Source organism: Balaenoptera acutorostrata, chromosome 20 (assembly GCF_949987535.1).
Source record: "Balaenoptera acutorostrata chromosome 20, mBalAcu1.1, whole genome shotgun sequence".
In the NCBI taxonomy this organism is placed as follows: Eukaryota; Metazoa; Chordata; class Mammalia; order Artiodactyla; family Balaenopteridae; genus Balaenoptera; species Balaenoptera acutorostrata.
In genome coordinates, this window is record NC_080083.1 from 52,981,646 (window position 1) to 52,993,174 (window position 11,529).

At 43.1% G+C, this 11,529-nt stretch overlaps 1 protein-coding gene across 10 annotated transcripts in view; it reads right to left on the reverse strand.

Annotated features, from left to right (window-relative positions):
- Window positions 1-11,529, reverse strand: part of RNF213 (ring finger protein 213) — a 115,771-nt gene that overhangs the window by 32,345 nt on the left and 71,897 nt on the right. For 7 of the 10 annotated variants that reach the window (XM_057536349.1, XM_057536355.1, XM_057536348.1 and 4 more), the window contains 10 exons: window positions 10,568-10,704; window positions 10,061-10,156; window positions 9,023-9,141; window positions 7,585-7,704; window positions 6,931-7,073; window positions 6,233-6,368; window positions 5,826-5,964; window positions 3,180-3,371; window positions 2,275-2,420; window positions 1,064-1,218 (listed from right to left, as the gene is read on the reverse strand). In XM_057536349.1, the coding sequence (XP_057392332.1) occupies window positions 1,064-1,218; window positions 2,275-2,420; window positions 3,180-3,371; window positions 5,826-5,964; window positions 6,233-6,368; window positions 6,931-7,073; window positions 7,585-7,704; window positions 9,023-9,141; window positions 10,061-10,156; window positions 10,568-10,704 (1,383 nt within the window). The remainder of the gene's footprint in view (window positions 1-1,063; window positions 1,219-2,274; window positions 2,421-3,179; window positions 3,372-5,825; window positions 5,965-6,232; window positions 6,369-6,930; window positions 7,074-7,584; window positions 7,705-9,022; window positions 9,142-10,060; window positions 10,157-10,567; window positions 10,705-11,529) is intronic. The other 3 variants (XM_057536353.1, XM_057536354.1, XM_057536357.1) reach the window with 3 other exon arrangements.

Here is an 11,529-nt window from a genome sequence, read left to right on the forward strand (position 1 = left end):
CGTTTACTGTTTGGTGTCGTCCCTTCTAGACGTTTTTGGATCCATACCTCTTCTCCCTGTGGTTCCCAAATTAGGGTCACAGAGTATTCCTGATTTTTTTCCACTTTACATTATAAGCATTTCTCTATCACGAGCATGCTCGAAGACATCGTTTTTAATGGCTGCGCAATAACCAGTCAAATGGCTGTACAAATATTTGTCCAACCCTTATTTTAAGATAATTACACTGTTTCTAATTTTCTGTTTTTAGAAATAAAACTGCAAAGAACATTCCCGTGAATAAAATATTTGTCCACGTCTCCGACAATGTTCTCAGGACAGAATCTCCAGTTCAGATTTTGTGAAGTTCTCCATTCATCCCGACAGATGGTTTTCCAGAAGCACCACGCCGTTCACACTGCCATTGGCAATGGAGGAACTCCTGGCTGTTTTAAAAACCAGTTTTGCCACAAGGACAAGTAAAGATCGTATCTAAAAGTTGTTCATGCCTTGTTGATTTACTAGTGAGGCTGAGCACTTTTTCCAGTGTTTTCTGGATATCTGTATAATTATTCTGTTAATAGTTAATTTATAACTTTCACTCATTTTTAAAAATTAGATTTTCTTATTGTAGCCTAAGAATACTTTATTAACCCTTAATCATGTTGGTTGTAAGTATGTTTTCCTCAAATCTGTCAGTTTCCTTTTTTAGGTACTGAAGTTTGAAATCTTCAATATTTCCATTGAAATTTTGGTTATTATTATTATTACCTTGCTGTGATCAGTTAAATATTTACCTAAGTTTCTTCAAGAAAAACTAAACATTTAAAAAGAAGGTGTCACAGGAAATCAGAGGTCTTCTTCCTGTTAATAAAAGCTCCATGTTTTAGGGGCGCTGGGCAGTGGGCTAAGCATCCAGCCCCGAGGGTTCTGAGGGTGTGAGTGGCATTTTCTCATACCACTGTCCTCTTGGACCACATTCTGTTCCACGAACACTACAGCTCCAGTAGTTGAGGAAAAGTTCCCATGTTGGCATCTTGTCCACGTTATACCAGCCTCACCCTGCCCCCTAGTCAGTACTTACGTTTAACTGTTCCCAAGTGGACACTCTCATGGTCAAGAGAAGGAAGTCCTTCAGGTAGCACTGAAGAAGTTCTTGCCGCTGGTCTACAGTGAGCTGAGCAAGAAACCTGCCCAGTGGGGTCTGCTGAAAGAGCTCCACTAACTTCTCTGCCAGTCCTGCCGGGGATGGATGAGGGGGAGATGAAGAACGGCTTGGGGTGAGGATGTTGACCATGACTCCTCTTACCCACTGAATGCAGGGACATGGACATGGTTCTAAAAAGGCTGCCTTTTTAATCATCATTTTTTATCATCATTTCTGGACACTTTAGATATCTTCCCAGTGGAATAACAGAAACAAAGTCAGAAGGAATGTTCCATTCCGGTCATAAAAGCCTAGCTAGCCCCAAAGAGAACACAATCTGGGATAGACCAAGTTTATTTCTACCAAGTCATAATGTGCTTTGGGAACCCTGGACCCAAGCGAACCAGGAATGAGTGGGTTGCCCTCCAGGGGCTGGGGTCATACTCTGCTCAAACCAAAAAGATCTGCCTTCTAGTGGATGCGGTGCTGGCCCCCAAGTCACATGCTATTATAGGAAAGTAAGGTCAGTTAGGATATGGTATGAGAAAGAGAAATACTCTCTCTTTAGGAGAGAGACTGCTTCAGGTTTGTTCAGAAAGAGTGGCAGAATGCTTACCTAGAAAAATAAGTTCATCTTCAAGTATTTTGACCAGTATTTTTTAAGAAATCTTTCCTTTTTTTAAAAAAATTGAAATATAGTTGATATATATTATGTTAGTTTCAGTGATTTGACATCTGCCTACCTTATGAAATGATTACCACAAGTCTAGTAACCATCTTTGTCCTGTATTTTTAAAAAGCAATACTATACATAAACTTTGAAAAGATTACTTCATGCATGAAAGATGACTTTCCCAAAAGTGCTGTGTGACCACTGGTTTTCCTGGAATGTCTGTGGCCAGACTACTTGGCACCTGACAACAAAGCAAGGTGCCCTGTGACTCAGGAGGACACTGATGGCTCAGTTTGGGCAAAAGTATTACTCTACTCTGGTCACTGGCAGTTGCTGAGAAGGGTCCAGCTGGGGACATTTTGAGTCCTGGTGCCCTAGTTGCCCAGGGAACTCAGAATGGGGATGACCACCTATGACAGGGTAGCAGGGTCTCCTCCTGCCAGAACACGTCCCCTCCCACCATCGCTGGGCTCACCTTCATCTCCCGTGATGTACTGAGTGTGGACCCACAGCTCCTCCAGATAGTCCTTGATTCTCCAGCTAAATGGGACACTGTTGGAAGTGTCCTCCGAGAGGTTCATGTAGTTCTGCACCATGATGTAGGACATCTCCCCTTTAGACCTGCAATAGGCCAAACAAGGACCAAGAATGTGGTTAGTGAGACGGCGCTCAAGACACAAGACGAGATCCACTCCTGATGCCAATTCCTCTCCATCCTTAAGAACTGGGAGGCTTAGTGGGCTACAAAGACAGTCCCCTGGTCTACTGAACAGCTCAGCCTTATGTTATAAAGGAACTCAAGGATGATCTTATGTCATCTCTTGGTTTTACAGACAAAACAAAAACAAACCACGGCTGGAAGGGGTCAAGTAGGTTGCTTGAAGTCTTGGGCAGAACCAGTCTGATGATGTCTGAACCCACCCTTACCCTATACCTATGCAAAGAGAATCGAAGCCCCCTGAAATCCAAACAGGAAGGTTTTGGCAGGCCAGCTGAGCTTGAGTTACACAAGATCGGGTCTAGGGATAGGCTTTGTGGTTGCCACCACTGGCAGGAGGAGCAGGAAAATCAACACAAACGCTCTCCTACGTGCAGCTTCGCCAGTGTAGACGAGGTGGAAGCTGGCCATTTTAACTGCAAAGGGTGCTCTGAGAACAGGGAAATGAGGAAAGCCGAGAATGAAACACCTATTTCTCAGAACTCGCGTCAACTCTTTTGTTACTGTAATGCCATGACCCTTCAGGCTACCAAAAAAACCAACTTAAATGTGATTCTAAAACCCATAACTGTATTTCATCAAACACCTGGGAGAGCCTATTAAGTTTGTTGCTATGTTATGGGTTTTTTTCCCTTCCCACGAACAGAAAGTCTTCTATTCACCTTGTATCATTTGCCACAAGAGGAATGTTCAGAAGCTTAACGTCACTGAAAATAAACATCCAAAGATCTCTTGCCCAGGACGGAGAATGTGGGTTGGCCAGCAGCTCAAGGTTGCCATCTCTGTCCAAGAAAGATATCATGCTCGCCAGGAGGGGAGTCCCAGCACCCTGGACCCGCTTCCAGATGGTCTGCCTATGTGTGGGAGAGAAGCAGGCCCGCTCAGGTTTGAGGGGCCACAGATCACACTGTGATGCCTGCATCCTTTTCACATTTTGTGCCTTCTTGGCAGTAACAAAACATCTGCTCTACTATTCCTACACTATAGCTGTGTTTTTCATGTTTTTTACATCATTTTTAAGTACTAGAAGAGAGACTTACAAATCGAAATAAGATTAGAGGCAGAACTGGAAAGGTCCTTAATTCTACCTCTAATAAACCGGAATTAGTTCGTTGAAAAGGCCAAGTAGTATTTGTTTTATTTTGTTATATAGCTGTTTTCCAGAACAAGTCATCCAGACTCTATAAATAAAGAAAAGAATGACCAAATTCATTTGAAAAAAATATTATTTTAAGAAAAAAAAAATCAGTTGGGAATAGAATATAATAAAGAGACCAAAGTAAATTCGTTCTAGGTACGTTAAACAAGAAAGCATATCTATATCTAGAACTTAGTTTTCATTGTTGATGGTTTTGTACATTAGATCTGAATATTTATATATATGTATATACACATATATATAAACTTGACTGCTTATATTAACTCATTACACTTACAATTATATTTAATAATAAAATATATTTTATATATTTTATTTAATAAAAATAAAATATATTTTATTTAATAAAAATAAACTTAAGTCATTTAAAAATTCTTATGGTAAGGCCAAAGAAATCTACTACTAGGTAATTAATACTGGGGAGAAAAATGCATGTTTCATTTTGAAAAGAAAAAGAAATACTTTTTAAGAATATTGAACCAGAAATGTGCAGAAAACTGTGAGAGTGAAAGGTAAAAGCTGGCTGCAGGGAGAAATGCGGGAAGCTGTACCTGGTCACGTGTGCAGACTTTGGGTGCTAGAAAAACCCTAGTACAGTCACCCCTCCATACCCATAAGGGGTTGGTTCCAGGACCCTGACAGATACAAAATCTGAGGATGCTCAAGTCTCTTATATAAAATGGTGTAGCATTTGCATATAACCTATGCACATCCTCCTTTACACTTTAAATCATCCTTAGATTACTTATAACACCTAATACAAAGTCAACACTATGTAAACCGTTGTAAATACAAGGTAAATGCTATGCAGATAGTTACCAGCATGTGGCAAATTCAAGTTTCGCTTTTTGGAACTTTCTGGATTTTTTTTTTCCGAACATTTTCGACCTGCAGTTGGTTGACTCTGTGGATTTGGAACCTGAGGATATGGAGGGCTGACTGTGTAAAGACTATCCCAATTTGGATTATTTAATGCCAACAGGGCAAATGACTGAAATCCAAAACACACGGATGGGGAGCAGTTAGCCTCCAAAGCCTTGTGAGAACGGGCCAGCAGGCCCCAGAGCTCCACCTGGACTCTGATGCTGGTCGGATCCCATGGTGGCCCCTGAGTGCAAGGAGGCCAGTCCTGACGCACAGCAAACAGCACAGCAGTGACAAGTGGGGCCACCCTTGCCACTCTGAACACCCTTTGAACACCAGCAAATGTGGGAAGTTCAGTAAGTGAAGGGGTGGTGTCAAGGGTACACTGAAAATACAGATTTTAAGAAGCATTTATGTAAAATCAAGCATTTAGTAAAATCCATACAGAGGAACCAAGGGAAATGAAAATAATTCTAGGTCCAAATCTAATCTTATAAAGTTCCTTCAGAAGGTACAATTAGGAAAGAAATTAAGGCTAACTACAGAAAAACACAGAAGCAGAAAAACCCTACAGTCACAAACGCAACATCAATAAGCTCACGTGGTCCATTTAACCCTGGATGTTCCCACGTGTCCCCCCTGCCAGTGGCATGAAGGCGACACACCCCTGCCGAATCCAAGCCTCTGGATGACTTAACCTTTCTCTCAGAGATGAAGAAACTGAGGGCCAGAGTGGTGAAGTCACAGGTCTAAGACGACCCTGCCGACAGGGGTGGGTGGAATCTTCCATTTGGGATCCAGAGCAAGTGCCCCCTGCCTCAGCCACAGAGGTTGTCATGGGCTAGTCTTGAAAACAATGTCAAGTTTTGCAGAAAAAGGAGCAGGGACAACAAATGAATACTCTGGGTCTTATTTTTGTAGTTATCAAATAACTTCACGCAGGAGGCCTGGGAAAACAACTTCGCTTCCCTCCCTTAGTTTACTAACCTAAAAAGGCACCCATTTCTATGGTAATGGACATGCTGGTACAAGTTTACATCCAACAAGAACAGATGTTCTGGGTTGTTTTGTTTTGTTCTGTGTTATGAAAAAATTGAAACTCACACAAAAGTAGAGAAAAGAGTCTGGCAAACCCCATGTAACTGCCACCCAGACCATCTTGTGCTCTGGGGAAAAAATATTGACAGCTCTGAATTTCTCAGAGGTTTGGAAAGAAGCGTCTCCTCGGCTGGGAGAGCCATGCGTCCACCCCACAGCCAGCCCTGGTTTCCTTACACGGCAGTACCTGAACGTGCCGGCTTCCTGCAGAGCGTCCTGATTGGAGGCTTCCCTCACCACCCAGTCCTTCACGTTGTAGATGTAGTTCTCTTCTTGCTTCTTTAAAAGGACAAAGAGGCGCATCTTGGCGACCCGTAAGAAAGCGGCTATGGAAAAGCAGAGCAGATGTGCATTCAGCACATCCCCGGGCACCGAGTGGTAGGCTCTGCATCCCTGACCCGCCCCAGCAGGAGGGTAAGCCCATTTCCTTTGGGCAGGCCAAGTCGACAGAAATCCCAGAGGTGCACTTAGATTCCCAGGGGGCCAGCTGCTTCTGGGAGCCACAGAAAGCTGCAGCGGGGGGATGATTCATGGTCCAAACGAGGAGCCCAGGCTGGCGTGCGGGCAAGAGGGACCCCACACCTGTGTACTCACCATCTTCGTCTAGGAGGCTGAGGAGAATGGACACCCTCCGCATGCTGCGCTGACAACCCTCATTCTGGTCTCTGAGCATGCCCACGGCGCCCTGGATACAGCTTCTCAGCAGCCTGGTGGTGTCCAGGATCTGTGTCTGTCGACAGAGACAATCAAGCCTTCCGTTTCTGTCACTTACAAGTCAGGAGAAGCCAGGCGACACATCATGGGAGACAAGGTCTAAGCGCTGTGTGCAGGGGGCACAGCGTTCCTCCTGCCCAAGCTCCCGCCACGTGCCCTTGCCAAGTTCCCCTTAGAACCACTGTGAGGGAATTCCCTGGCGGTCCAGTGGTTAAGGCTTGGGCACTTTCACTGCTGTAGGCCTGGGTTCAATCCCTGGTCAGGGAACTAAGATCCTACAACCCACGTGGTGCAGCCAAAAAAAAAAAAAAAAAAAGGAAACCACTGCAAGATGATCCCGTGTGCCTGGGGACCCCGTCAGTGGTCAAGGATCAGAGCAAAACTGACCAGGGGACACCAGGAAAAGCCAAGGTCAGATCTGGTACTGGTAATTCACCTGTACTTGCAGTGGCAGGGGGAGGAGTGCCGGGCTAAGCCCTGGACAGCTGAGTCCACTCCTCAGAACCCTGGGGACACGTCTAAGGAAGGGCAGCCCAACAGCACGGAGGCTCAGAGGACTAGCAAGAGCAAGAACTCACATCACTGCCTGGTCCAGAGGTCGGGCTGTCCATTGCCTCAGAACCTTCTGTCTCCATTTCCACCTCTGCCACTTCCCCTGATGTAGCCGCCTCAGTTTCCATCACCTCCTCACCATCGTCTTGGGCCCTGTGTTCCACCTCCACTGCAAAGAAGCAAAACAATGGAGTTACTGTTCAGAGGTGGAAGGGGAGTGCCGGCAACAGCCTCCACATGGTGTGCTGGGGCTCTAACCACCGGGAGTTCCCTGGCACCAGCTCAGGGGAGGGTCCCCAAAGGAGAGGCCGTCAGTCATGCAGATCAGCCTCTGTCCGCCCACTGGATGTGGTCCACCAGTGCAACCCGAACCTCCGTCCTGGGCTCGGATGGCTGATCTGGGAGCCAGGGCAGACAGAATCTGACATGTTCCACAGGCACCTGCAAAGACCTACCTTTTCTGTGGAAATACTGTCTTCGCCTGGCCTTGGAAAGCAGTAGACAGTGCCCTCGATTCATCATCGCTCAGTTCAGCAAACATGTCCCGAGCTCTTGCCGAGGGGCAGGTGTTGGACCCAAGGGAATGGTAGCCTAAGGTCCCATCCTCGCAGCGCCGCACACACCTCCCTGCAGCCACTCCCACCATCCTGTCTCCCCGAGGACCTCTCCTCCACACTCACACTCAGGCTGATCTTCTGGTTTAAACAGCTGGCTGATGGCCACATCTTGCAATTTAGTCACATCCGAAACCATGACTGTGGATCTCCGGAGGTCGTCGATGTGTACAGACTGCCACAGCCCTGGGAAAACAAGCCCCAGAAGCTTCCCTGTCTCCTCTGGTTTCTTCCTGTCAGTCATAAGCAGGGATACACTACCAACCCGATGTTTCAACACACTGCTGAATGAACGATTTGTATCCTGAAGTCTAATTTCTTCAATATACACAGGAACCATACAGATGTCATGCTATAGCTGTTAGCAACTTTAGCATAAAAATCAGTTTTAAGAACTGAAATGACTACCTTGTAAAAAAGTATTTGAAGAAGGCTTGTGATTCTTTTATAAATTTGTTATTAAACTTGCTGTATCATAATTAGTAGAGAGGTATGAGACAATGGCAAGCTTTGCCCCCATTAACTATGAAATTATTAAAGTAAACTGTTATTTGCCTATTTCTAGAATACTAATTTTCTCATACAGGGGATTCCTTGGAGATACTTTGGGATCGGGTCCAGACCATCACGAAAAAACAAATATTACAATAAATCGAATCACACAATTTTTTTGGTTTCCCAGTGCCTATAAAAGTTATGTTTACATTATACTGTATTTTATTAAGTGTGCAATAGCATTATGTCTCAAAAAACAATGTACATGCCTTAATTAAAAAATACTGTATTGCACACACAAAAACATAAAACAACCAAAAAAATACTGCACTGCTAAAAAATGCTAACCCTCATTGAGCCCTCAGCTAGTCGCAGCAGTAACATCAAAGGTCACTGATCCCACATCACCATAGAACATATGATAATGAAAATGTTTGAAATATTGCGAGAATTACCAAAATATGACACAGAGACATGAAGCGAGCAAATACTTTCAGAAAAATGGCACCGAAAGACTTGGCCTTTCGGCCAAAAAACCTTCAATTTGTAAAAAACGCAGTATCCGTGAAGTGTAATAAAGCAAAGTGCAATTAAACGAGGTGTGCCTGTGTAATAAATATTTGGTGGCTCATTCCTCAGGAAAAAGAGAGAGAGAGATTTAAGATAGCGTTTCCCCACCCCAGAAGCAGGCATAAAGTATCCATGCATTCATAACACTGTTAGCTGGAACTATCTCTCTGCATTATCCATATAGTAAAAGGTGAGGAACCAGAGATTAATCAAGTGTTTATCGACAAGTGATGAAAGAAGTGCTATATGTTGGAACAGCCAGTCCAAAGATGAGTGTTTTTTGCATTAATCAGCAGTAAGAAATCTAAATTGCATCTGAAAAAAATATTGTTGAGATTAATATTAATGTTCCAATGTCAGACTTTGTACATCATAGGACCAAATTGGAAATAACTTAAACATCATTAAACAAACATATTCACTAATATTTTGATCCTACCTCCATGGAATCCTACATAGGACGTTCCACTTCCCATCCGGGACAGTTTTGTGATGAAATAGACTAAGACATAGTCCTTATTTCCTTGTATCTTGTTGATTTCATTTATAGCAGAATACCTATTTTAAAAACAAACAAGCAAAGACAAAATAAATCAAAACAAAAACCAAGAAAATAAACAAAACGGATGTTGTAAAATGGCTGAAGGGTGTCCTCGGAGCAGTCAAGTTCCACCTCACATTTTTTTTTTTTTTTTTCCACCTCACATTTTTTTAGCTTTAAATAGATTTCATACCCTCAAGCTTGTTATCCTCTCTTACAAGAGAATGGGAGCAAGACCTCTCTAAGTAGGCTCATCTCTTTCCCCCATTCTTGCATCCCTCTGCTTTGAAATGGCATTTTTTTTTTATTGGTCAGGAACCCTATCTTACAATCCTTGATGGGCTTGCTCTGATGTTACTAAGGTAAGGCTGGCGGACCTTTTCATTTCAAGAAACAGAGTTCTGTGAACAGACAACCAATGGCCAAAGACAACCAAGATATGAAATATGGTTTCCAATGCTTTAGAAGGTCCAGAAATTACTTTTACTTTAACATCAAGTAATAAGGGAACGTAGTTAATTCTAAAAGTATCAAATTTCCCCTACAAACAATATAAAGCTGCCCAACAAATACAACTGAAAGCATTTAAATACCATTATGGCCCTTCAACTTGCAATAAATTCATATCATGTAATTTAAAATGAATAATGACCAAATTATGTCTGCTAACATATGTTCCAAGGATACTCTTTTATATCCTGCTAATATTCTGTTATTTACACTTCTTGCATTTGGCTATTTTTGTGTTGTTATGAGCCTTTTCTCTCTTTGTTTCTCTAGTCCACATTTAGAGGAATAAAAAGGGAGAATAATTTTTATTCTTATTTTTATGTTTATTCTGATACTATACAGTTTTCAGGGAAGAAATTCTTTAGGAGCTCCTGAATAAATTTGGAGTTTCCTACGTAGTTTCTGAGAAAAATAACAAAAACATACTTTGCTGAAGCGATGAGCTGAGCACTGTGAATTCCATCTTCAAAATTTGTTTGAATAATGAGGATTTTATAACTGGCTTTGTGAGCTAAGCAGTTTCTGAAAGAAAAAGGAAATTATCCAAGTGAGTTTTCTGTCCTAAAAATTGATGATAATATTCTCCAAAGTGATGGGAAATAGAAGGGGTATATAGAAAAACTATTCAGGTGGGATTTTCCTCTGTAAGTAAGGTGAGTAGACAATCCAGTGGAGAAAAAAAAAAGCCCCAATAAATGCCTCCCAATGAGGCATAAGGATGCTGGATTCAGAGAGGGCTGTTTTCGCAGAGGATAAGAGATGAGAAGGACACCTGGAGAATTTAACGACATCCTTTTCAGAGTCACATGTCCTCAAGGTTCACTAACCAAAACTGGTGAGAACACCAGTGGTTACCATAGCCATACATATGAAATACAAAGTGATGGATCCTGAGGAGGGAGAGGAATGGGAGGGGAAGGCAGGGACCCTCACCGGACTTCCCTGAGGAAGGAGTACTCGGTGTCAAACTGCTGCAGTGACAGGATGGTGAGTTTCAGAGCCCTGTCCTTTACTTCTGATTCTAAAAGTTCACAGTCATGACTGGTTAGCAGTCTGGAGAACGTTGTGATCTGCAAAGGCAGGAAATGCAAATAATTTGCTGGAATGCAAGAAAGCGTTGCACATCCGCTAGGTTTAGATCCCAGAAACATGAGGATGTTCAGCAAATATCTTCTATGGGCTCCTCATTGTGCAGTTGGTACACAGAGAGAAAAGAATACAAACCTAGTGGAGTTTTCCAAAACGAGGCAGTGCTGAGGTAAACAGAACAAACAGGATCAAACGTATTGGAGAGAAGAGTCACCCTGTCCCTAAGATGCCTTCAAGTCTTCTTCCTAGACTCCAGTGTCTTTTCCTACTTTGGATCCTACTGACAGTTCTGATGATACCTTAGGGCTCAGAACAAATGCCATTTCTCCTTTGCAATCTTACTTCATACTTTCAGATGGAGTTGGCCATTCATGTCCCTTTCTTCCCACAGCTGTTAGCAGTTCTCCCCTGCCACTGGATCACACTGCACAGTGCAACAATTACACTCCTTAAGGGCATGCTAATATCCTAGGTCCTGAATTATTATCTCCAGGCTGGCCTTACCACTGAGCTTCCTATTCCTATATCCAACTGCATGATAGTCTACCTAGATGTTACAGGAACATCAAAGCCCATCCCAAATGGAATTCACCACTGCCTCTGCCAAACTTGTTGCTCATACCTAGATTGTGATTAACCAAACTTTTGGTCATCCAAGGAAGAATCCAGGGAGTAATGTCTAGCCTCCTCCATCTCCCAGAGCCGCTATATGGAATCAATCATTACCTCTGCCAATCTGCATCCTTACTATGTCTCAATTCCACCCATCCATCCTCTACTTTGACTGAACTGGTACTGCAGCCTCC